Source organism: Acinonyx jubatus, chromosome C1, assembly GCF_027475565.1.
Source record: "Acinonyx jubatus isolate Ajub_Pintada_27869175 chromosome C1, VMU_Ajub_asm_v1.0, whole genome shotgun sequence".
In the NCBI taxonomy this organism is placed as follows: domain Eukaryota; kingdom Metazoa; phylum Chordata; class Mammalia; order Carnivora; family Felidae; genus Acinonyx; species Acinonyx jubatus.
The window spans coordinates 83,156,739-83,180,832 of NC_069381.1; the positions used below are offsets into that span (position 1 = coordinate 83,156,739).

General features: G+C 40.0%; 1 protein-coding gene across 2 annotated transcripts in view; it reads right to left on the minus strand.

The window, feature by feature from the left end:
* Window positions 1-24,094, minus strand: part of PLPPR5 (phospholipid phosphatase related 5) — a 123,885-nt gene that overhangs the window by 63,712 nt on the left and 36,079 nt on the right. For both annotated transcript variants that reach the window (XM_027058517.2, XM_027058516.2), the window contains exons 2-3: window positions 19,286-19,418; window positions 14,732-14,982 (exon numbers count right to left, since the gene is read on the minus strand). In XM_027058517.2, coding sequence (XP_026914318.1) covers window positions 14,732-14,982; window positions 19,286-19,418 — 384 coding nt within the window. The remainder of the gene's footprint in view (window positions 1-14,731; window positions 14,983-19,285; window positions 19,419-24,094) is intronic.

Below are 24,094 nucleotides of genomic sequence, written 5' to 3' on the forward strand. Positions count from 1 at the left end.
GCATCTCAACCCTTTATTGGTACTAGGACATACTCCACAGTATGAGAAGCATATACTCCTTCCCACCACCAAAACCACACAAAGGTGGATGTCTCCTTCTTCCAAGCCCTGGCAAGCAGCTGCTGCTAGCACATGATGCACACACAGTCAATCAGACATGCCTGCAAGTCACACAGAGAGTAGACAAAGTGAAACATCCACTCCACGGGCAGCCATGCTGGCAGAGGCATCAAGAGGTGCAGGAGTGGAACTGTCCATGGTCCTGTGGTCAGAGCAGCGTATCCTCCCCACACCCTTCCTGTGGTCTGATTCTGACTGCAGTTCTGGCTGCTCAGACCCCATCAGCTCCTGCTCATTGTCTGAACCTCGATTCTAAGCCTGCCCTTTCACTTCATTTTGTCTAAAGCCAGACTCGCTTTCTATTATTGATAGTAGAGAATTTGGACAAATACATAACAGGTGAATAGAATTTTGACCAGACTGGTATCTGCAGGTACTGGAAATACTCTGGATGGAGAGAATAGCAAAAGTAAAAGTACTGGAGTAGATGAAACTATTGTGGTTCGTGTCTGGTAATGGTCCAGTGTGAATGGAGTTCCCATGAACTGAGAACTAAACTCATGAAAAAAGGGATTATGGAGGTACCTGGGTGGCTCAGTTGGTTAAGCATCCAACTCTTGATCTCGGCTCAGGTCATGATCCCACAGTTCATGACTTCAAGCCCCACGTTGGGCTCTGGATTCTTTCTCTCTGCCTCTCTCTCTCTCTCTGCCCCTCCTCAGTTCTCTCTCTCCCTCTCTCTCTCTCAAAATAAATAAACATTAAAAAAAAGGGGGGGATTATGAAATAAGAGAGGTGTCTGAGCTCAAGCTACCATTACAAAATACCACAGACTAGGTGGCTTCAACAACAGGTATTTATTTCCCACAGTTCTGGAGGCAGGAAGTCTGAGATCAGGGGCAAACATGGTCAGGTTCTGGTGAGAGACTTATTCTTGGTTTCATGCTGTGTCTTTACATGGCCAAGAGAAACAGACAGCTTGCTCTCTGCTATCTTTTCTTATAAAGGCATTTAATCCTATCATGAGGACCCCACCCTCATCACCTCATAGATACCTAATTACTTCCCAAAGACTCCCTCCCCAAATACCATCAGTTGGAGGTTAGGGGTTCAACATATGAAGTTGGTGGGTAGGGAATTGGGGAGTGGGGCAAGAAACACAATTCAGTACATACCATAGGAAAAGATAAATTTTAGCCAGGACCAAGAGGGCCTCATCTGCCATATGTAAGAGTGTGATCCTTGAAGGGCTGGTAAGGGCAGGCTACAGAAAGCTTTTATGCAAAGAGAGACTTGCTTAACACTCATGCTTTAGGAGTGTTGACTCCAGGGGCAGAATGTAGTATGGACGGACGAGAGTAGGATTTTCTCAGGAAGCCTATCTGGGAGGCTCCTGCAACAGTCAAGGCAAGATGACACAAAAGAGCCAAATTCAAACAGTAGGAGTATGGGGGGCAGGGTGGAGAAGAGTTTGGATTTGAAAGATATTCCAAATGTGGGATCAACAGAATTAATCAGGCATCTGGATGTGGGGGTGTTGAAGTGGGAGAGGTTGAGGGTGACTCAGAGATTTCAGGCTTGGGTAACTGGGAAGGTAGGAATGCCAATAATCAAATCAGAAGAGACAAAAGCAGGAGCACATTTGGAGCAATGGCAAGATCATGATTATGATTTTGGTTTCTGAAACGTTGAGTGTAAAGAGCTGATGGAACACCACATCGATCTGTTCAAGTTAGGAACAGTCTGGAGTTCAGGAGAGATGTTAAGATCAGTGAAGGAGTTTGGGGTTCGCCTGAAGACATGGAGGGGTTAATGAATGAGCTCGCACTTGGGAAGGATAACAGAAGAAAGAAAAGGTCAAGAACAGAGACTTGGTAAATACTGGTAGATGGTCTTCTAACATTGCAATAAAGCACTTAATAAAGGAAGAAGCAAATTGGGACATAACGTTCTCAAAGTCTTACAAGAGAAAAGTTGGGATAGGTGGGCGTGAGCTAGAGTCTCCATGTTGTTGAGACAGTCGGCAAGACAAAGCCCTGAAGAGGCTTTTGATAAGATCACTGTGGATGAAGTCTAAGGAGTAGTATTATTAGAGTGTATGTGGCGGCAGGCAGAGGGGTGGTGGGTGAACAAAACCCATGTTGAAACTGGTTGATAAGGTGAAGAAATATAAACTAATCTTTCTAGAAGTTTCTTTCAGAAATGGAATGGTGGCTCAAATTAATGGGAGGTTTTTGTGTGGTTGTTGATTTTGTTCTTTGATAGTGGAAATTTTAGCAAGTCTAAGGAAATCACATTTCCCTACATTGTACATAAACTAATAGCACACATTTTTATATATAGAAAGATGCCTGATTAATATGTTTGACAAAGGAGAGAAAGCAATAAATACATGTATGTAAAGTGCTTAGCACAGTAAGCATTCAGTAATAATAGTTATTTTTATATTCTAAATTTCTATATTATTATAGAGGGATTTCTCCTTGCTATTTGAAATACTTTGTTCCCGTTCCAAGGTTTTCTTTAGATGGCATAAATAAACAAATGGCTCAAAGCAGACTGTGTTCACAGGAGAAGGTAACTTCTTTTGTAAGACAGTGGAAAAGGTGCCAAGAAATCTCCTTGATTTAAACTATATCTTCAATTTAGGGGTGGGGGGAGCTGATGACTGAAATTACAGTGCCATATTTTTTTTCCTATATGTTAAGGCACTCAAAATATTTTTGGCACAGAGAAAATCACGGAAGATAATGCATCACAGTAGTAACCCCTTGCTGTGCATTAGCTTATAGAACCTCTCTGAGAACAAGATGAAGGCAGTGCGGCAAGCCACAGAGGTAAGTTGCTCTCCTCTTCCTTCAGGAAAGAGCCAGCCATTCTGCTGTAGGGAGGGCAGTGAGCTGAGAATGTCCACATGTAGTTCACAGTGCTTGAGCAGAGGCCACAATCTCTCTGGCCAGCCCCCAACCAGTGATGGAGCACAGCAGGGGTACTAAGGTTTGGCCATGTATGCCCAATATGAGGCTTTTCCAATGAGCAACCTCTGGTGAAGATTGGTTGAGACTGCCAGATATGCACCGCACTCTGAGACTCCCCCTCTCCAATCTCACTTCTCAGAGAGGTTCTATCTTTTACAAGTGTTACCTCCCTCCAAGCTTCCCATAAATCGTAGCTTCCTAATTGTATTTCTAATACTGCTCCTAATTCTATCTTAGCCTTCCACTTTGTGGAGGATCCTAAGAATTGGGATGATCTAAGAAAACAAGTGATAAGATGGGGTTTAGGGACATGTCCTTGCTGGAAATGAGGACCCCATCTTGTGAAGTATATGGAGGCACCGGGTAACAATCCAATTGCTAAAACCCACCAATAGTGACTTGGGAGAATGTTCTGGTGGAGACACAGTAATCAACTTAACCTGGTTTACACTAAACTTTCCTGATTTTAGCACTGGAAGTATGAAGTCTGATGGCTGGCCACCCTAATTGGGAGGAATGACTTAACCAGGCCAATGACATGGGAAGCTGAGAAGTCCATGGAAACAATGACTAACTAGAGGGATAATGAAATTGGCCAACTCTTACTAAGTTGTGTTGGCACCCTACAGAAGAAAAATGAAAAGCTGAGGAGAGTTAACAAATGAAAACTGAGTGTGATGGCCAGAGTTCCTCTTTGGGAACTTAGAAAAAAAGCTCTTGTCTCTGGAGTTTCAGAGTAAAAAAAGCTGAAGTCCAAACTTATCACTTACTAGCTCAGAGTCAAGGGACCTTCAAATATCACTGACTGCTCAGCTAAGGCAGGTCCATTATGCCAAGGTCAGGACTTTAGTTAGAAAAATCTAACACCTTGACATGGAGATGGGGAAATCTGAGTGATGTACATGAATATTTTGGTTCATCAGATTCCTCTAAATGCTCAGAGCCTTCAGACGTGGCTACCACCCCTACCTATTCAGGGCAAGCACTCCTCCCAGCCCCACCCATACCAGGGACTTTTGAGTGGGGAAGTGAGAAGCCTCTTTCCCCCAGTGCAATAGGGGTCCACTCATGATCTGCTCCCACATCTTTTCCTGGCTGCCAGGCCAACCACTGGGGCTTAGTTGCCAGGACGTGATAAATGGAATAAGGAAAGAAAGCGACTCTGCCCCAAAACTGCTGCAAGAATCAGCCAGCGCATACCAGTTGGAGCCAGGGGAGACCTACGTGGTGGGATTTTGAGGGTGCTTTATCAAGGATGCTGAAACAGAAACAGGATAAGGGAGAGTTTGTGGACATGAAGACACTCTCCCTGGAGATATGGGATTTAATACTCTTGCAAGGCCCCTGGGGAACAGTAAAAACTCCTTGCTGCGCAGGCTCCTAAAAGCTTGGAGAAAATGATTACTTTTTCTCGATGAAGCTGACATGCCTGAATTGCTTCGGCAGACAGTGGAAGAAGGAATTAAAAGGCTCTGAGAAGTGACATTGCTGGACATGTAACATGAGCCTCAAGGACCCACCAGAGGATGATGTACCATGGGAGGACCTCATGAATGTACCATTCACTGAGGCACGAGGAATGTGCTAGTGAGAGGGGCAGTAGCAGGGTGCAGGAGTTGAGGGGTGCCTCTCCTCCATAAGCCAAGGTCATTGGTAGGGGAGGTTACCACAGAGCTGGGTCCTTTATATCCATGCAGACCATGGAGTGCCTGAAGAAACAGAAGCCAGTGGCCAGTGCTTAATCGTAGGAGCAATGGTGGGGGTTAGGGGGCTGTGTCTCAATTATCATAACAATGCATAAGGCCCTGAGTGACAGGCAAGGTGACTTGACCTGCAGAAAGTTTTGGAGATGATTTATAGAACATAGTGTGCCCTAGAGGCAAAATAGATAAGGAGCCCAGAAGACTACTCAATACATACCCACAAGATAACAAGAATGCAGAGCTGAAAGTGGATGCCCCAATGAAAGTTTCAATCCTTTGTGCAGTTACCAAACTGGAATGAAACTCACTGACTGAAGAGGCAGCAGGTCTCTAGAGGGAAGGACCCTACAACACTGCAGAAAGTATGTATTGTAATGATTTTCCCAGTCCTTCCCCAAAAGGACCTATGACCATTTATTCAGGTGACTACATATTGGGGGGAGGAGAATATGCAGGCATTTTGAGGACTATTGAACAAAAAGTCTAAGGGGACACTGATTGCCTGGAGACCTGAATTAGCATCATCATGGCTCCCTGCTTTAAGGTCCCATGGGGACTAGGTAGTAAGTGAACCTGGGCCAAAGTCTACTAGGTCTGTGAACACATCTAGTGGACATTTTCCCCTTGGCATGTAGACTATTGGGGGAATTTAATAGCAAGCTTATGAAACTATATCCCCACTCCTGCCAAGATAGTGAATCAAAAACGATACTGCATTAAGGAAGGTGGGATGGTGGAGATTTATCTACCTCTTAGGATCTCAAGAATGTAGGGGTAGTGGTTCTTATCATACCTCCATTTAATTAACCAGGCTGGACAAATCCTGGAGAAAAACTACAGTCTCCTGAATCTTAGCTAAGTAGTAGTGACCACTGATTTGTCAAATGCATTCTTTTCTATCTTGTTCAAGAAAAAGAATGAGAGGGGCGCGTGGGTGGCTCAGCTGGTTGAGCGTCCGACTTTGGCTCAGGTCATGATCTCACAGTTTGTGAGTTAGAGTCCCGCATCAGGCTCTGTGCTGATAGCACAGAGCCTGGAGCCTGCTTTGGATTCTGTGTCTCCCGCTCTCTGCTCTTCCCCAACTCACTCTCTGTCTCTCTCTCTCTCCTTCAAAAATAAATAAACATTAAAAAAAATTAAAAAAAAAAAGAAAAAGGATGAGAAACAGTTCACATTCACATGGAACAGGCAAAGTTTTACATCATGGTTTATGTCAGTCCTATGCATTAACTCTCCTGCTCTTTGCCAGATCATAGTCTGAAGAGACCATCGTATTGATTCTTTGCATCAAAGATATCATGCTGATCAAGCAAGATAAAAGATGGTCAGCACACTGGAGGTCTTGGAAAGATACACACATTCCAGATCTTGGGAGATAAACCCTGTAAGATTCAGGGGCCTGGGAAATCAGTAAAGTTTTTAGGGATCCATCGGCCAGGGGTATGCTAAACATCCCCTCAAAGCTTTAAAAGACAAATTATTGCATCTTGTACCACTACCACAAAAAAGGAAGCACAACACCCTCAGATCACTATGTGTTCTTGGGGAAACACATCTCATACCTATGAATATTGTTCTGGCCTATATACCAGATGATATGAAAAGCTGCCAGCTCTAAGTGGGGCCTGGAGAAGAAAAGGGCTCTACAACAAGTACAGGCTGTAGGGCAAGCAGCCCTGCTACTTGGGCCACAGGATCCACAGGTTCTATGGTGCTTGAGATGTCTCGGCAGAAAGCATACAGTCCAGAGCTATGAGAATCACCGTGTTGGCTCCTGGAGCTCAGGAGCAAGGCCATGCCTTCTGCGGCAAAGCTTGATGCATCTTTTGAAAAATGGATGTGGGCGTGTTATTGGGCATGAAAGAGATGCAATGCTTGACCACACATGTAGAGCTCCCCATTGTTAAACTGGGTTCTGTTGGACCCCGTCAAAGCGATAGTGCCTACCACGGAGGTCTAATGAGCATTAAGCACCGCCAATGCTGGTTAGGTTATTATGTATCCAATTACTGTACATTGTAAAGAGGTAAAAGGTAACATAAAAGTTGTCATTTCAAAAGCAATTAAAGTTCTTTAGCATCTCAAATGATGTGTAGAACATAGGATATTAAAAATTAAGAATCATAAGAATAAAACATTCACTTACAATCAAAAGTACAATTAAAATCCAATAATCATGACCATTTATATTACTTTTAGGGTTTGAGCAATTTGGCTATCTGGAAAATAGGACATGGGACAGGAATTTATGGAGTACAGTTTTTCAACAACCTTCCTAATTCATATCGTGTGATGTTCAATTAAAATCAATGGACTAGGGGTGCCTGGGTGGCTTAATTGGTTGAGCATCCAACTCTTGATTTTGGCTCTGGTCATGATCTCATGGTTTGTGAGATCTGTACTGACAGCACAGAGCCTCCTTAGGATTCTCTCTCCCTCTCTCCCTTCCCCTCCCTTGCTCATGCTCTCTGTCTCTCTCTCCCTCTCTCTCTCTCTCTCTCTCTCTCAAAATAAATAAATAAACATTAAAAAAAATCAATTGGCCAGTTTTCTTCATGACTGGGCATGTGGCTGCTTCCTTTTCACTGGGGCACATGCCAGGAAGTAGTGTGATATAAAAGACCAAATACTGGCTTTGGAGTCAATACTGGCCTGCATTGTATTTCTGGTTCTAGCAAATACTAGCTATATAACCTTGGGCAAGCTAATTAGCCTCTTGCATCTTCAGTTTTGTTACCTGTAGAATGAAGACAGCCATACTTTCATTCCAGTCACTGTGAAGACTAAGGCCTATAAAAAAAAAAGTACTTAGGATGAGGCTAGACTGTTACTTTCTCATAAATGGAAGCCGGAGGACTGAGGGCTGAAATCTAAGAGCAGGACACAGTACTAAACTCGGGCCCAGGGATTTGGCTAAGTTTAGCCAAAGCATCGAAGTAAGCGGTGACGGTGTGTAAACCCTGCAATGCATACAGGAGCACTGGTTGTGGGTCTAGGTCTGGCTTTCCTATTCCTGTGCTCTAAGAGAAAATGCTTAGGGATTCCCAACTACTCAAAGCTATACGCAGTCTGCCGTGGCTCAGGCTGATGGCAGCTCTTGGCGCCCAAGCTCATTCCATTTCTCATAAACTAGGAATTTCATTTCATCTCACTTCATTTCATCTGACTCTGGTCTCATCAGCACTGGGCTCTCAATCTTCAAATCCTTATTTCATATCTGAGATTCTTTGACAATCTCCTTATAACATTCCCTTTACTTTTAGTTTCTCTCCCTTTTAATTCCCTCTTTATGCTCTATTGGACCATTTTAAACATCAGAAGGAGTTGATATCAGTATGTTCAGGCTTAATGCATTATAGGTATTCCATATATATTTATGGAATTGAATTAAGTAAAATAATTCGGAAGCACTGCCGTAATGTCAGTTTTCAACCCCGTCTTACTTATTAACCCAAATGTGAAGCCTCAGGTTGGTTTACAGTGACTTTCTGATTTATTTATTCTTGCTAATCCTTAAATCCCATATATACTCCCCATCTGAGGTTTCCCCTCACTAGTTCCTAATTGTATCTGCTGTTTCTTGCTTCCTGTCTTTGCTTTCATTGTCCCCATATCTGGAATGCCTCTTCTTTACCTATTCAAATCATATTCATCTTCAAGACCCAGGCCAAGTGACACTTCCCACTGAAGCACTCCCCGATGGTACTTGTCCACGGTGATCTTTTCCTTCCTGGATACTGAATGGCTCTCACTGTCATCACCAGATACACTAACATTCATATTCCATCTAGAACTTTATTATGCACTATCTCTAGGGCAAACTTATCCAGTAGGCATGGAACTTAGATTCCAGATACTTGTAGGGACCAATAAAACTGTTTTAATTTCCTTTAAAATCAGAAGGAAAAGTGAACATTCAGGTTGAAGAAAATATTTAATATACGTTATTTATTAATTTGTTTTTATAGCAATGAGGCTGTAAAGCATATACATATTTTCAATGGCAGAGGAGGTCCTGAAAACACAAGTGCCTAGGGCCTACAAAAGTCATAACACAGGGCTGACTCTGTCTTATATTGTCCTATACGAGTAAGTCCTGTTTTCCTAAATAGAATGTGCTAGTACTGCCAGAAATCCCGAACCTGGAGTTGGTGAACACCTAGGAAGCCCCAGACATATTAACGGAATTCTATGACATACTTTTCAATATTTCTAAGAGCTTAATAGAATAGTATATTTACCCACAAGAAGCCCACCCACAGGCACTAACTAAAATGTCAGTACTCTTTGCTGTTGGCCGGAATTGTATTAAGTCAGTTGGCAGCAATGGTGATCTCATGCTGCTTACTGGTTCTGATACATTGTGGAAGACACAGGAACTTCTGGGATGTGACTGGGGAACCAGAAACCATTATAAAGTGATGAGTCAATCCCAGAATACCCAGTTATAATGGCACTTACAGAAGCCAGATAAAACTAAGGTAAAGATGCAGAGTATCCAGGCATCTTCAATCATTTACTGCTTTATATTTAATAGCTGTATGTGTGCCATTTTAATAATTGTATGTGTACAATTTCAAAACAGCATTATTATATATTTTTTATCATGGGCCACTGTTTAATATCTAGGCCTATGCGTGCATGAGTGGCTCAGTTAGTTAGGCGTCCGACCTTGGCCCAGGCCATGATCTCACGGTTGGTGAGTTCGGCCCCGCATCCAGCTCTGGGCTGACAGCTCAGAGCCTGGAGCCTGCTTTGCATTCTGTGTCTGCCTCTCTCTCTGCCCCTCCTCTGTTCGCACTCCCTCTTTCTCTCTCAAAAATAAACATTAAAAAATTTTTTTAAATAATATTTGGGCCTAAGTTGAGATGGGAAAGCATCATATTAGACAGAAGATTTAGAAATATAAAGTTCATGGAGGAGTGTGGTAGAAGAAGGTAAATTATAAAAGGGGGCCATGGTAACGAAAACATTGGAACTAAATGGGTACTTTGCAGATGTCTTTAGTAACCTCCCCATCCCCTATGACACTTGGCTGAAGGCTGACAGGAAAAAATTGTCCATCGACTAATACCAGTGGTCCCGGCAACAGTAGTCACAGTAATAGTATAGCAGTCACTTTATGAGTGAGTGCCCACTAAATACCTTTTAATATATCATCTAGTAGACCACAGATTTGCTCATTTGAAATCTAGAGCACAGGGATCGTACACACTTCAGCGTTAAATTACTTCTGAGCAGGGAAGATTTAGAGGAATGGCCTTCTGATAGCAGCCAGATCTCATCAGTCACCTAAGGCAAATACATGAGGGCAGCCCAGAGCTTTACCTTCCACCCACTTTGATGTTTCGCCTTCAAACACAATCCCTGACCAGTCTCATGAAATCAAAGGCTGCAGGAAAACTGCCATGCATCCCCCAAATTCCTGTACCCCACACTGAGGAGCTGTTCATGCCCCTACACAGATTAGGTAAAATATTACTAAACGAAGGGCAAACAGATACCAGTGGGTCGTGTTTATTTAACCCTCGTCTTGGCAGCCTGTGGCAGCCCATGTGCACATGGGACCTCATGAGATTATTATAAAAGATGGCTGTGTGGGCAGCAAGAGCATGTAGATGCCAAAGACTGGACATCAACAAGGTGGGGGGTAATGATACTTCAGAGCTTTCCGCTAATATTCTGGGAAAAGACTGCAGTGAGCTGTTTAATATCCACAAATTCCTCTTTTCCTAGTACATCAACTTCTTTACAGTCTGATTGTACTGCGCCTCCCATTTATAGGTGGAGTCTGTTTCTCTGCTCCCATCAATCTGGGCTGGCCTTGTGGATTTGCTTGGACCAACAGAGTCCAGAGATGGGGATGGTGAACAAGTTTTGGAGCATAAGCTTCAAGACGCCCTGTAGCTCAGGTCTCTGCTCTCTTGGAAAGCTGCTCTCAGATGCTCTCGGATGCTCTCAGAGAAAATCTCTTGAGAATGAGAGAGGCCCAGCTATTGAGCTGTCCCAGCCCCATCTACCCCTAGCTGAACACAACACATGAGAGAAGCAGGGTTCTAAGGACCAGTAAAACCCACAGAATCCTGAGGACAGCAAATTCTTGTTTTGAAGGGTGGTTTGTTCACAACCAAAAATAATAACAGGCCAACAAGTGTAGCTGACCCCTTCTTTCCTTCCTTCCTTCCTTCCTTCCTTCCTCCCTCTTTCTTTCTTCCCTCTTTCCTTTCCTTTCCTTTTTCCTTTCCTTTCCTCTTTCTTTCTTCCTCCCTCTCTCCCTCTCTCTCTTCCCTTCTTCATTTTCTTCCTTTCCTTTCCTTTCTTCTTTCTTTCTTCCTCCCTCTCTTCTTCTCTCTCTTCCCTTCTTCATTTTCTTCCTTTCTTTTTTCTTTCTTTCTTTCTTTCTTTCTTTCTTTCTTTCTTTCTTTCTTTCTTTCTTTCTTTTTCAGAGAGTCAATATAAGGTCATAATTGGAAGTAACCTAAAGAGATCATTTTATGTCTTCCTGTCTCTGATTTATAAGGTCAACTGGAAAGTCATGAAACACTGTTTCTCATTCTCAACTTTGAAGTTCATTTTACAATTAGAAAAACTGCTTGCTTTATATGAAATGAATAACACAAAGCTAAATTTAAATATTATTCCAATGTGACTTAACACTGAATTATAAATGTAATGGTTGAGGGTTAAATAACCTTCAGAATGTTTTCCTGGGAAACCAACAACATTTGCAAAAATAGGCATAGGGATTTTTTTCCCCTGAAAGTTCTCAGTAAAGCAAAAGAGAACAACTCTGTTATCAAATTATCCCCAAAAGCCTTAATTAAAGTCAAATGCTAAAGGAGACTTCAAGTTCCTTAATTTTATTTACTAGTCCACAAAGAGAAACATCAGAAAAATATTTCTCAGTTCTTATTCATATACTTCATAATATGGCTTATTTATTTTTATTATGTATGTACATATGTTTATCACACACAACATTAAACAAACATATATCTAAATACAGCAATAAGCCTGTTTCCACAGAAAATACTGATTATATGGCTATTTTCTCCTATATACCTACTCATCAAAATTCTGGCAAGCATTTCACGAGACTGTATTAGCTCGAAATACCCCGACACTTCTATTATAAAGTTTTCCCAAGGTGTCTCTAGTGAAACTGGGAAGAAATATATATGTATATGGGATCAAATATAACAGCAAAACCTGACTGTAATGCCTACATTTGCAGCAGGAGTTATATTCAGAGTTGCCATGGCAGCCACCCACACTCACATACTCATAAATGGGTGTAGGGAAGAGAGAAAAGGAGTTAGTAGAGAACAGAATCTATTGTTAAAAATACAGAGGTACCCTTCAATGTAATTACAAGCAGGAATCCTGACTTTTAGTCTGAACCATGTTTTAATGTTAGAAGATTTCCAAGAGTTGCAGTGTTGTTAAATGTTTTTTTCTCTAAACATTATCTACCATCTGAACCCTCAACCATAACCTTGATGGATGCTGAGATTATGTGGCAGCAGGAGGAAATTCAGCTGATCATGCATACGTTAGGGCTAGTATGATTCAGTGATTCCTTCTCTGGAATACTCGGAATCATTGTAGCCAGGAAAATGTGTGGTTCTATGGATCTGGACGAGTTACTTCACTTTCTGAGTGTCCTCATCTATAAAATGGGCATAATAATGCCACATACTTCAAGGAGTTTTTATGAGGATTCAAAAAATTAGTACGAATAATCATTACCTAAATAGTAGTTACAATAAATAAAGAATAAATTTTAAGACATCAGTAAGAATTAGTAATACATTAAATGAATTAGTAAAAGTGAAGCAGTTGGTGCTTGACACATAACAAATTCTCAATGAATATTTTCTATAATAATAATTATTATACAATATACAGATAATTATGTATCTATTATATATGTGTATATGTATGTATGTGTGTGTGTATATATATATATGTATGTATGTATATATATATATATGTATGTATGTATATACATATATATATATATATATATATATATATATATATATATATCCAAGAAGTTGCTAAAATACATGCCAGCTGACTAGAGGCAAGGTAAGATATTAAGATTTCGCCAGTACTTAAAAAGATAATGCCTTGTCCTAAAAGCAATGCCTTTGAAAACACAATTTTGGCAGAACAAAAAGATCAAGTATTTACAATACTAGCACATTTGCCACCATTTGCAAATGCTGGTTATACAGCAAAATCTACCATCTATTAAGTGCTAAAATAATGTAACAGGATTTGTTTGGATTCAGAGAGTATTCTAGAATTTGTCTCAAGTCATTGGTTTGATCACATATGTATATGCAGGTACATTTGCAATTCATACTCAGATACAAATACGAGTGTCAGATTTAGACGTGATGACAATGAATGAAAAGTATTTTCTGACTTCTGATTCACTCAAGTTTTAAATCTGCATTTTAAGGCTGAATGCTTCATATTCTAAAAGAGGTGTAATATGTCATCAAGCAGGTTAGCATAGGAAAGAATATGCATGGATTAACAGATTTCATATCAAGTCTAGAAGTACCTAAGAATGGGAAACAGAAAGTAAAGCTGATGGAACAAAGAAATCAGGGGAAATTAAAGGAATGGAGTTGGGAGCACACCGAGAGGGGAAAAGGGGAGTTGTAACAAACTGTACAGAAGTCAGAAGACAGTGGAAGAGAAAATGGATAGGATGGGATTTGATCTTTATAAAATCCTGTTTGATGGGATTTTTTAAAAAGTCCAGGCTGTGAGGGATAGAATTAGCTTGGCCTGAAAACTTTAGAAATGTTAAAATGCATACATTCATGGCCTCCAAAATTACCCTGCCACTGCGAATGTTATGTACAATGCTAAATTTCCCCTCCTAAATTGTTGTTTAGTAATTTTATTTCCGATCTCAAGTAGAGGTGTCATGGGGTATTTTACTGCTTGGCTCTTTGTTTGTTTTTAGAGATAAGCAGACATGATTGCATTAAGAATATCAGAGATATTTCCATAATCAAATACCTCTTTGAGGGTAAAAATAAGTCTGAGTTTTTTCAAGTCATTAGCAGTGATAAATTTGGTTTCAAATTTTGTTTGTGATCTCCTGTCAATGAGCTAAAATCAGAAGAAAGTAGCTATGGGCACCTTTAGAAAGGAGAACCCCCGAAGGCATTTAAATTCTCTGAACCTCTTACTGTAGCCATGGAAAAGCCTACAGAGCACGCTTTCTGGAGCCCAGCTCCATAGCTGCAAGGCAGATCGTGGTGATAGAGGAAAAGGCTGATGGCAGGAATGCAGGGGCCAAGAGCTACCTGTCAAGGTTCCCCTTGTTTCTGCTCCTGCGTCTCAGTAAAGCACTCGACCATCACCACTTACTTCCACCTAGAGGTCCCGGATAGCTACACCAGGGGCCTGGCTCTCACTACTAAAATGAGGGCAAAGACTCAAGAATAAAGGAAAAAATAATTTATAAGGACATTTTGGCTAGTTCTGTGAGAAAATATTAAAACACTGGTTGAGATATTATGATGACATAGTTACCAATAATGAAACAAAAAAATCTTTCTAAAAAAAGAGTGCTCCCTTCCCCACCACCACCAGAGAATATTAGAGCTTGAGTAGGCAGCTGAGAGGCCTGGGTAGTTTTCTTAATTGGGCTATTGCAAGATTATGGGGACTGCTATGGGACAAATTTGTTTCCATTAAACCCTATTTAACATAAAGACAAACATATTCTCAAATAGAAATGCTGATGGCTATATTTTTTAATGCAACCACTACCCACACATAATCTCATGAGAGTCAACTGACTTAATTTTATCCACAGTACAAACAGCTATTATTAAAAATAAATTAAATGGCCTACAGAAAGCTGTTAATGTGACTTCCATTATGGCAGAGAAAAATAATTTCTTCATTGGGAGAATTAACAGAAGGACAGACTAAGACTGGTTCATAATCCTTACTTACTGTCAGATACATAGCTGCATAGACACTGAGAGCCGCTTCTTTGGATGGAAACGTTTTCCTTGCTCTCATGATGAGATCTGGGTTGCCCGTGCAGGCCTCTTCCCCGCTGATGAACTGTGTATACTGCTGACATCCAAGTGCTGTATAGTTGGGCTTACACAGGGCAAGAAAATGTGGAGCCAGATTCCCGGTAACTACTTGCCCAGCATTTACAAAGATATCTGTAGCAAATAGCCCAAATGTATAAATACCTGAGGAAGAAAACAAACCATTTTAACTCTTTGGGGTTTTGTTTTTGTTTTTGTTTTGTTTTGTTTTGTTTTTGTATTTCAGTTGACAATAAACCAACATGGAAATATTTTAGAAACTATAAAATACACTTACAAACATATGGTTCCCTCCACTTCCACTTCTCTCCAGTTCTTTGCTTTCTGGAGTGGTGGGAGAGCTAAATTATTTAACATATTGGGCCGTCTACCACTGGCTACAGTTTTATGCATGGCAGGTTTATAAGATAAAAGAAGAAGATATATTCTAAGACTGTGTTTGGATAATGTGATTTTTAAAAAGGAGACACGTTTCTCTGGAGAGGGCTCAGTCTCTCACCTTCAACTAATGTTAGCAATCTTTATTTTTCCCTATTTTGAAAATATTTCGCACCTTACAAACATAAAGCAAAGCAGTTGTCTCCCTTTGATTATGCCTCTTAAACCCATTCGGACTGATATTAACTCTGCTGGAGATGCCATTTAGCAGTAAAATCCAACACCATTAGTTTTCATTTAAATGTCATGGAAAATCTTAAGTAAAGAAGAATGTTTCAGATTAATCTCTACACTGCTTTCACAAAAACATCTTAAAAAGCCACTTAACAGCTAGTAACTTAGTGCCACCTTCTCTTTCATGGTTGGAATTTAGTTTATCAAATTTTGGGCAATTTAGTAAATAATAATGCAAACAAAATTATAATTTTTCAATTATCTTCACAGCATTAAAATTTATTTGCTTTAGTTATCTGAAGGTATAAAATTAAGTATCTACAGAATTTTTGTCCCCTTTTGTGAGAACTTGACAATTTATTCAAATTAAAAAATATTCCACATTCAATGCCATTGGTCATTAGAACCAAAACTTATTTTTCTCCTCAGGTAGCATAGGCAAAATACATTCCTTGGCATCGTTTTCAATTAAACTTACAGCTACAGCCTTTGAGGATGTGGTACCAATGTGAAGAGATTTATTCTTTTATAATTTGGGGAAATAAAATTCCATCAGGTATTTTAAAATTATACCAAAAGAATATTTCCCAAACAGTTCATTTATTAAAAAGCCATAGAGTTCTATTATAATAATCAGACAGCTTTCTTCTTAGTTCTACATTTCAGGATTGTTTGTTTGCTAAATCTTTACATAATCATTGGCTGTTGTGTAGGAAGTCACCAGGAAAGTTGTGCAGGATCAAATAATTTTCCAGTATCAGATGCATGGCTATCCTTTTAATTTTTGAAATATTATATAAGATTATAAAAGGCTCATGCACACAAACCTGCACATAGCAAACTCTATGTGTATACAAATGGCAATGAGACAAGACCTTAGTTCTCCCTTTGTCTAAAAATTCTAAAAGCAAATAATAAAAAGCTTTTTCTTTACATCTTCCCAGCATTTCATGAGTCATACAAGTAAATGTTAGCAAAAGAAGAAATTTAGGAGAAGCAGAGAAATGAAAGAAAATGGAACTCAATAAAATGTTAATGCACATAAACTCTCCTTCCAACCATCATGGCCCAGCATGGAAACCTAAATGGTAAGTCTTCATCTCTACTCCCTTGGAATCTAGGCTAAGATGTACTCATTTTATTTAACCAAACCATTCTCTTTATCTGCTGTTTTCCTGTTTAAAGGAAAGTTTTCCTGTTTAAAGTAGAGAAAAGTATTTGATACGGATATGGAAATGTCTCTTCATGCTTGCAAAGTTCCCAAATGTGCTTTTGAATTAAAATATTCAGTGCATCAGGCCCAAGACCAGTATTGTAGTTGACTATAAAGAAACTTTAAAGTGAGATCCCATGACAATATCCACTGTGCTGATCGCCAGAATAAAATCCGTACAAAGAACAATGCCCTGGGGCACCTGGGTGGTTCAGTTGGTTGAGCCGCTGATTTTTAATTTCAGCTCAGGTCATGATCACAAGGTTGTGGGACTGAGCCCCACATCAGGCTCTATGTTAAGCGTGGGACCTGCTTAAGATTCTTTCTCTCTCTCTCTCTCTCTCTCTCCCCCCCTCCCTCCTTCCCTCCCTCCCTCCGTCTCTCTCTCCCTCTCTCCCCTGGTCATGCTCTCTCTATAAAATCAAATCAAGGGGCGCCTGGGTGGCGTAGTCAGTTAAGCGTCCGACTTCAGCCAGGTCACGATCTCGTGGTCCGTGAGTTTGAGCCCTGCGTCAGGCTCTGGGCTGATGGCTCAGAGCCTGGAGCCTGTTTCTGATTCTGTGTCTCCCTCTCTCTCTGCCCCTCCCCCGTTCATGCTCTGTCTCTCTCTGTCCCAAAAATAAATAAACGTTGAAAAAAAAATTTAAAAAAATAATAATAAATCAAATCAAATCAAATCAAATCATACTTAAAAAAAAGAATGATGCCCTATGATGCAGTAATATTTTGCTTATAAACTTCCCATTATAACAAACTGGAAACATCCAAATCATAATGAACAAGGGAAAAGAAACAAATCAAGCAATCCTAAATATTTCATAAAATCATATAATAAGAAACATACAGAGATTTAAAGCATGCTTTACTGTGTATAGTCTTTCAAATATGCTTTACTGTATATATTCCTTAGTAATATGTGTGCAAATGCTGAAAAATATTTACTTAAGTAGGGATAATAAAATTTGCTTTAACAGTATTTTGGACAGTGTCAAGTTCATCATTTTTAGTTTGGAGTATATTATTGCTTATTTTGTTATTAAATGTCTCATGCAAAGATAAACGAGTCAAGAACATAGTATTGATGCATGCAAAAAAAATAATTGTAAAGTTTCATAGAAAAGTTATCACTTAGTATAAATGAGGGCTCTGGAGATGTATAACTTGATGGCAATAAAAAGAACAGTCTTAGATATGAAAACTTCCCATCTTTAGAGAGATTCATAGGCATGCTGACATTTGATTAGTCTTTAAGTAGGATTATATATAGCTTTGCTTATCTGTGCAGAATATCTCCAAAGTCTTCATCTTGATCCCACTGCTATGAGAAGTATATTGAAGGGTACACTATCCTTAATCTTAATCTAAATACAGATCAGAATTTATCTTAAATTTTATCTAGTATAGTATATACAGAAATACTTTTTAACCTGATAAATACAAGAAATAATAATTTATATTAAACTTTACTGTGTCAGTTAAAAATTTGTACTGGCAAAATTTCAACTGAATTGAAATGATCTGCAATAACTTATCAATACTTATATGTATTAGTGCTAGAATTTCAGACTGAAGGTTAACATCATCAATAAATGCTTTTTAAATTTTTTTATATTTTTTTTAACTTTAACCCCAGTATAGTTAACATACAATGTTATGTTAGTTTCAGGTGTCCAATATTGTGATAGTAAATCTTTTCTTCTAATAAAATCACCAGTGCATTTTTGTTGACATTTAAAAAAAAAAAGCTCAGAGGTAATGCAACATGGAGAGCTACACATGGTAATTAAAAATACAACATATGTTTTGTTATTTTTTTTAATGTTTATTTTTTATTTTTGAGAGAGAGAGAGTGCATGTGGGGGGGGGGGGCGGTGAGGGAGCGTGGTGCAGAGAGAGAGAGAGCAGGAGAGAGATCCAAAGCAGAAACTATACTGAAAGCAGAGAGACGCATGCGGGGCTCGAACTCCAACTCACCAACCGTGAGATCACGACCTGAGCCAAAGATGGACACGTAACCAACCAACTGAGTCACCCAGGATCACCAAGGTATCTTTCTTAAGTTTATGTATTTATTTTGAGACAGAGGGAAAGAGAGAGAATCCCAAGCAGGCTCCACATTCAGCATGGAGCCCGATGCAGGGCTCAGTCTCACAACTGGGAGAACATGACCTGAGCTGAAATCAAAAGTCGGACACTAACCGACTGATCCACCCAGGCGCGCTATACAACATATCTTTTATTTGCCAATCTATTTTTCTTGTCTTTCATGATGCTCAGCAATATGACTAGATTATCATTTCTCTTTAAGCATTGTTTCTGAAGTTTCATAAGCCCAGTAAATAATTTCTTTTAATTATATAATTTTTAGTTTCTTAAAGAATATGAAAACATCCAAGCGTGGTGTTCTTTTTTCCTTAAAATAATATGGAAATGACACCTGAAGTAGAGTCATACAATATGAGAGAATGTCATATGCAATATTATTTTTAAAATCAAACTGAAACATTTCAAATAAAATATAATCCAATATTTGCATAGGGCTAAAATGCTGATCATTTTAAGGGTTAGCTTATACATAAACATGGTTTCGGCAACAATAAAAATAATTCAATGAACACATACCCAGAAATCGTACAGTTCGCCGCACCAGTGGGTTTATATAGCAACAATCTCCAGTTAAAATAGTTTTCTCCTGGTTTTCAAAGTCCCGTGTGGCTAGTTGTAGGCAAAACACAGCAGTTTCTCCAACTATTATCTTGCAAGGAAATAAAAGGTTAAAGAATATTAGAATTTAACAAGTATACTGTAGAATAATCTTATTTTTAAAAAATGCAGAAAAGTAACTCCTTTGAGTGGTAACAATCTCAATATAAAACTGAATCATATTTGCTTAACTAAACTCTTTTATTAGAACTTTATATACACAAGCCATCTTTCTCTTAATTCAAGAGAGTATTAAACCGATAAATTATGAATACAAATGGACCATACCATTTTTTTGTCTTCTAAAAGACTTCATTAACACACACACACAAAGGATCTTTGCTTTAAGGACACACTCATTTATTTTTGGTATGTAAATGAATTCCATGTTTTATTTTTAAGTGATTATGTCTTGTTTAAATTTGTCACTGCCAAAGAAATCACAATGATTTTCTGCGAAAATATTCTTGAAAGGATTGGATAAAGACATCCTAAGGTAAAATTATATTAATACTTTTATAACAAGAAAAAAATCAATTCACATGTGTTTGGCCTTGAGATTATCCTTCACCAAAATCTCATTATTCTATTCTGAGACAGTATTAAAAATTATAGTCATTAATATATTCTTTATACTTTAGTATATGTGTCATTATAATCTTCATAAAAAAACATTAAACAGAAATATTATCATACTTCTTTTATAATTGAAAAAAAACAAGATTTGGAACTCAAATGAATTGCCCAAAGCCACAGAGCCAGTAAGGAGAAAAATTGGGTTCTGGTACAGATTCTTTGCTCTACGATGCTGATTTATTAAAGGACCTGCTAATTTATTAAAGAAGCTGCCTATTTTCCATTGGTGTTTATACCATTTGCAGTGGCCTGTAAAATCACCCAGAAAGGTATTAAAGCCTGTGTTATTACTCCATTTTATGGATGAGGAAATGAAGGCTTAGGGATGTTAAATAATTTGCACCCCATCAGGCCAATCAGAAGCTAAGCAGAAATTGCTGACTCAGCTCCAGATCTTTTGATGCTGTGTGTGTGTGTGTGTGTGTGTGTGTGTGTGTGTGTGTGTGTGTTAGAGAGCATGCACATATGAGCAGGGGAGGAGCAGAGAGAGACAGAGGTAGAGAGAGAATCCCAAGTAGGCTCCACGCTGTCAGCACAGAGCCCGATGCAGGACTTGATTCCACCAACTGTGAGACCATGACTTGAGCAGAAATCAAGAGTCAGACACTGAGTCGGCCCCTTGACTCTACTTAACACTATGGTCAACAACACTAGAAATGTGATTAAGAGAAAAGAAACTGGAGCCAATTGTATGTTCCTTCATTTGTTATTGTCAAGGTTAGTTTTCAGTACATCTTGTCTAGGGTAAGTAAAGGTAATATATGAGGAGTCCCTGATATCTTCTGGAAAAATGCTTTTGAGGTCTTGATGAAAAGTAATATCTGTAATTACAAGATATTCAAAATTACAGGTGAGAGATAAAGAAGGAAGTCATAGGAGATTACATGTTGGACCTAATTCTACCCCAATATAAGTACTTATAAAGCATTTCTTAATTTTTCTTCTTTCTAACTTTTCCTGTTTTCTTACTATATCTCTTCTTCCAAGGAGGTCAGGGTTCAAGGTTAAATCAGGGATTGAGCTGAATTATATTAAAGGAATCTAGTCTTGCTTATCTGGTAAGCCTGGATTGAATTAGGAAAAAGACTGGTGTTTATAGCCTTGCAAACTCCGAAATTTTTAACTTTGGTAAAGTAGAGCAGGTGTGTGATGAAATGGTTCATCCGGCCTAAAGAGCCACAAGAGGTATTTTCTATGGGTTCCTTAGCTGCCACCAGAGTCCTAGGAGAAACTGACAAATAGACAAGTTGTGTGCCTGACATCTTCTTATCTTCCTTTCTGAATCACTCTTCTGCTGCCCTTTGAAAGAAGTTACTTTCTGAGTTTTCAGTTTCAGCTTCTTTCAGGTGTGTTTTGCCCTAGAAGGCTCCAGACTTTAAGAACCTATCATCTACTCCACATCATGTGCTGCCCAGCTCCCTGCTGGATTCTGTCCTCTCAGATGTTTTTCCTCGCAGCAGGTATCAGTGGGGTCTCCACCACCAGGCTGGCTCTACCCCCTAGTACACTGACCCCCTCCAACGAGGTCTGTTAATACACGAAACTTCCCAGAATGTAATAGATACCCAATAATTCTTACTAAATGCATGCACAAATTTCATCCTCATTAGATCAGAAAGTCTCAGTTAGCCTCTGACCTTCTGCCTGATTCCCAATAACCAACTTCTGCGTCAGTGCCGTGATGAAGTCTCTACCCTACACCTTAGTTCCTTCCTATGATCAGATCCTTCATGCTCAGGCCCTGATTTGATAACTCGTTCCGTCACCAGGTTCCTACTGGACGAAGAGCTGCCTTGTCTGGGCCCCTCCTCCCAGGGCTACACTTCCCAGTTTTCCTCATGCTAACCCCTTGCCTGGTTGCATGTCAGCACATCGTGCACTTCCGAATTTCCTATTTGTGTCTTCAGCATATCTGCCAAAATGCTGTCTCAGTCAATATTGTTTGGCTGCTACTACAAGAAACTCTTTCAAACTGGATTAAGCAAAACTAAGAATTTACTCTAGGGTTGGAAGGTTATCTCAGAACTCAAGGGATGGGGCTCAGGATTAGGTCCAGGAATGGAAATTCCTCAGGAGTCCAGGCAACTATTCTCCTAGCCTCCGTCCCTGTCTCTGGAGTCACACTGCCTCTTACCTCAGCTCTTCTCCCAGGGCCTGACTCATTCTTTCTGCAAGCCAGTTCTCCTTACTTCCTTGCATATATGATGGCCCCAATGGTTTCCAAGAGCCCTGTTTCGAACATATCAGCTCAGTTTAGGGAAAGTTCAACTAATTAGATTTACTGAACCCCAACTCCAAATTCTAAGAAGGGGGTCAGCTTGGGATGGGTGTTTCTTCTCAAACAATTAACCAAAGTTAAGAAGATGTGTCACGGTGTATGAAAACTGCCTCTGTGGGTAGAAAGCATAGTTCTCAAAAAAAAAAAAAGAAAAAAGAAAAAAAAGGAGTTGCAGTGATGTCTACTTCAATTCTTATCCATCACATCTTGCTGGACTTCACCCCATGATAGTTCTTGTTCTAGACTAGCCCCTTCCACCATGTTCTCTGGATACTGTGTTCTGTGTGCCTACAAGGACTTCATTTCATCAAACGGAGGCGCCTAGACCCCAGTGTCTGCTTTCCTCCAGTGGGTGTGTCTACTTCACATGCTCTAGCTCTGCCCCCTTCCTTATGATACCTGTGGAACTCCTCATCCAAATCATATTCTCTCTTAACTTCCCCCCATGCCAATTTCCTTAGTCAAAGCTCCCACTGTTTACTACTATCAGACAAATTCATGTAATGAAAAGAAAACAAGTTTTATTAGAATGAATACTTAGATGCCTTCTGAGGTAAAAACTTCGTGCTTCTCACTGCTATCTAAAGAAAGCTTTATAATCTACTTGGGTGGACACAAATGAAATAACTAATAATGGTACAAGCCTGAGTTTTAACTAATTTGGACAATAACCACCAGTAGCACATTTAGGAAGAAATGTTGCTGAGTCACTGAGGGCATGTGAGGTGGTAGTGAAATGTGCCACTCAGATTCTCCTCCTGCAGGGAGGCTTTCTGGCACAGGGGCCCAGCTGCTGCTCCACTATGGCCGCACTTCCTGCAGGCTCCTCCTAGCAAATGGCTAAGTAGGCGTGGTGGAGGTATGCAGGAAAGCCTATTCCTCAGATGTGGGATACCTCCAGTTGGCAATTTTGGTTTGAAAACTGCCTATCAGCCTGGCTAAGTCTTTCCTGAAACTGTGCTGTATTCTGAGGTGCTTGCCACCCAATTCTCCTCCCCCCCACCCCCACTTTCTTTCACAGGGGTCACACCTCCATCATAGTCTGAAGGCTCTCCCAGCCTTCTCTGGCCTACCTCTCCCCAAACGTTTATCTTCTATAGGTGTTTCCCCTGACAAATCTCTTGTGCATCTCATCACCGGTGGGGCCTGCTTCTAGGAGAATTCAAATTAACATACCATCAAAGAAAGGCAGGTGTAATTCTGATCACTCCTTTTTGTTTTTTTTTAATTTTTTTTTAACGTTTATTTATTTTTGAGACAGAGAGAGACAGAGCATGAACGGGGGAGGGGCAGAGAAAGAGGGAGACACAGAATCGGAAGAAGGCTCCAGGCTCTGAGCCATCAGCCCAGAGCCCGACGCGGGGCTCGAACTCACGGACCGCGAGATCGTGACCTGAGCTGAAGTCAGACGCCCAACCGACTGAGCCACCCAGGCGCCCCATAATCCTGATCGCTCTTAAAGAAAGGGTGGACAGATGTTACCTGATAGATGAAGAGGATTTAGACACAAGCCTAACCAGGAAGGCAGTGTTAGAAATGGCATGAAGGTAGCTCCTCCTAGTAGCTCTCAACATGGCCTGGACAGAAGCTAGAGAAGACTGAGTCTACCTTGAGGGCAAAAGGTCTCATCAGTAAATTACAAACCTAAATTCTATGTTCCCTGGTATTTTATTTTGGTTCTTTTTCTCTTGTCCTGTCAGAAGCCCTCCTTGGAGGACTTTATTCCACCTAAGGTATTACTAACCCCTGACACTCCAAGGAATCCTAGATATTTCTCTTTTCCTTGACCTCCAGACAAGGACAGCAGGTCTCCA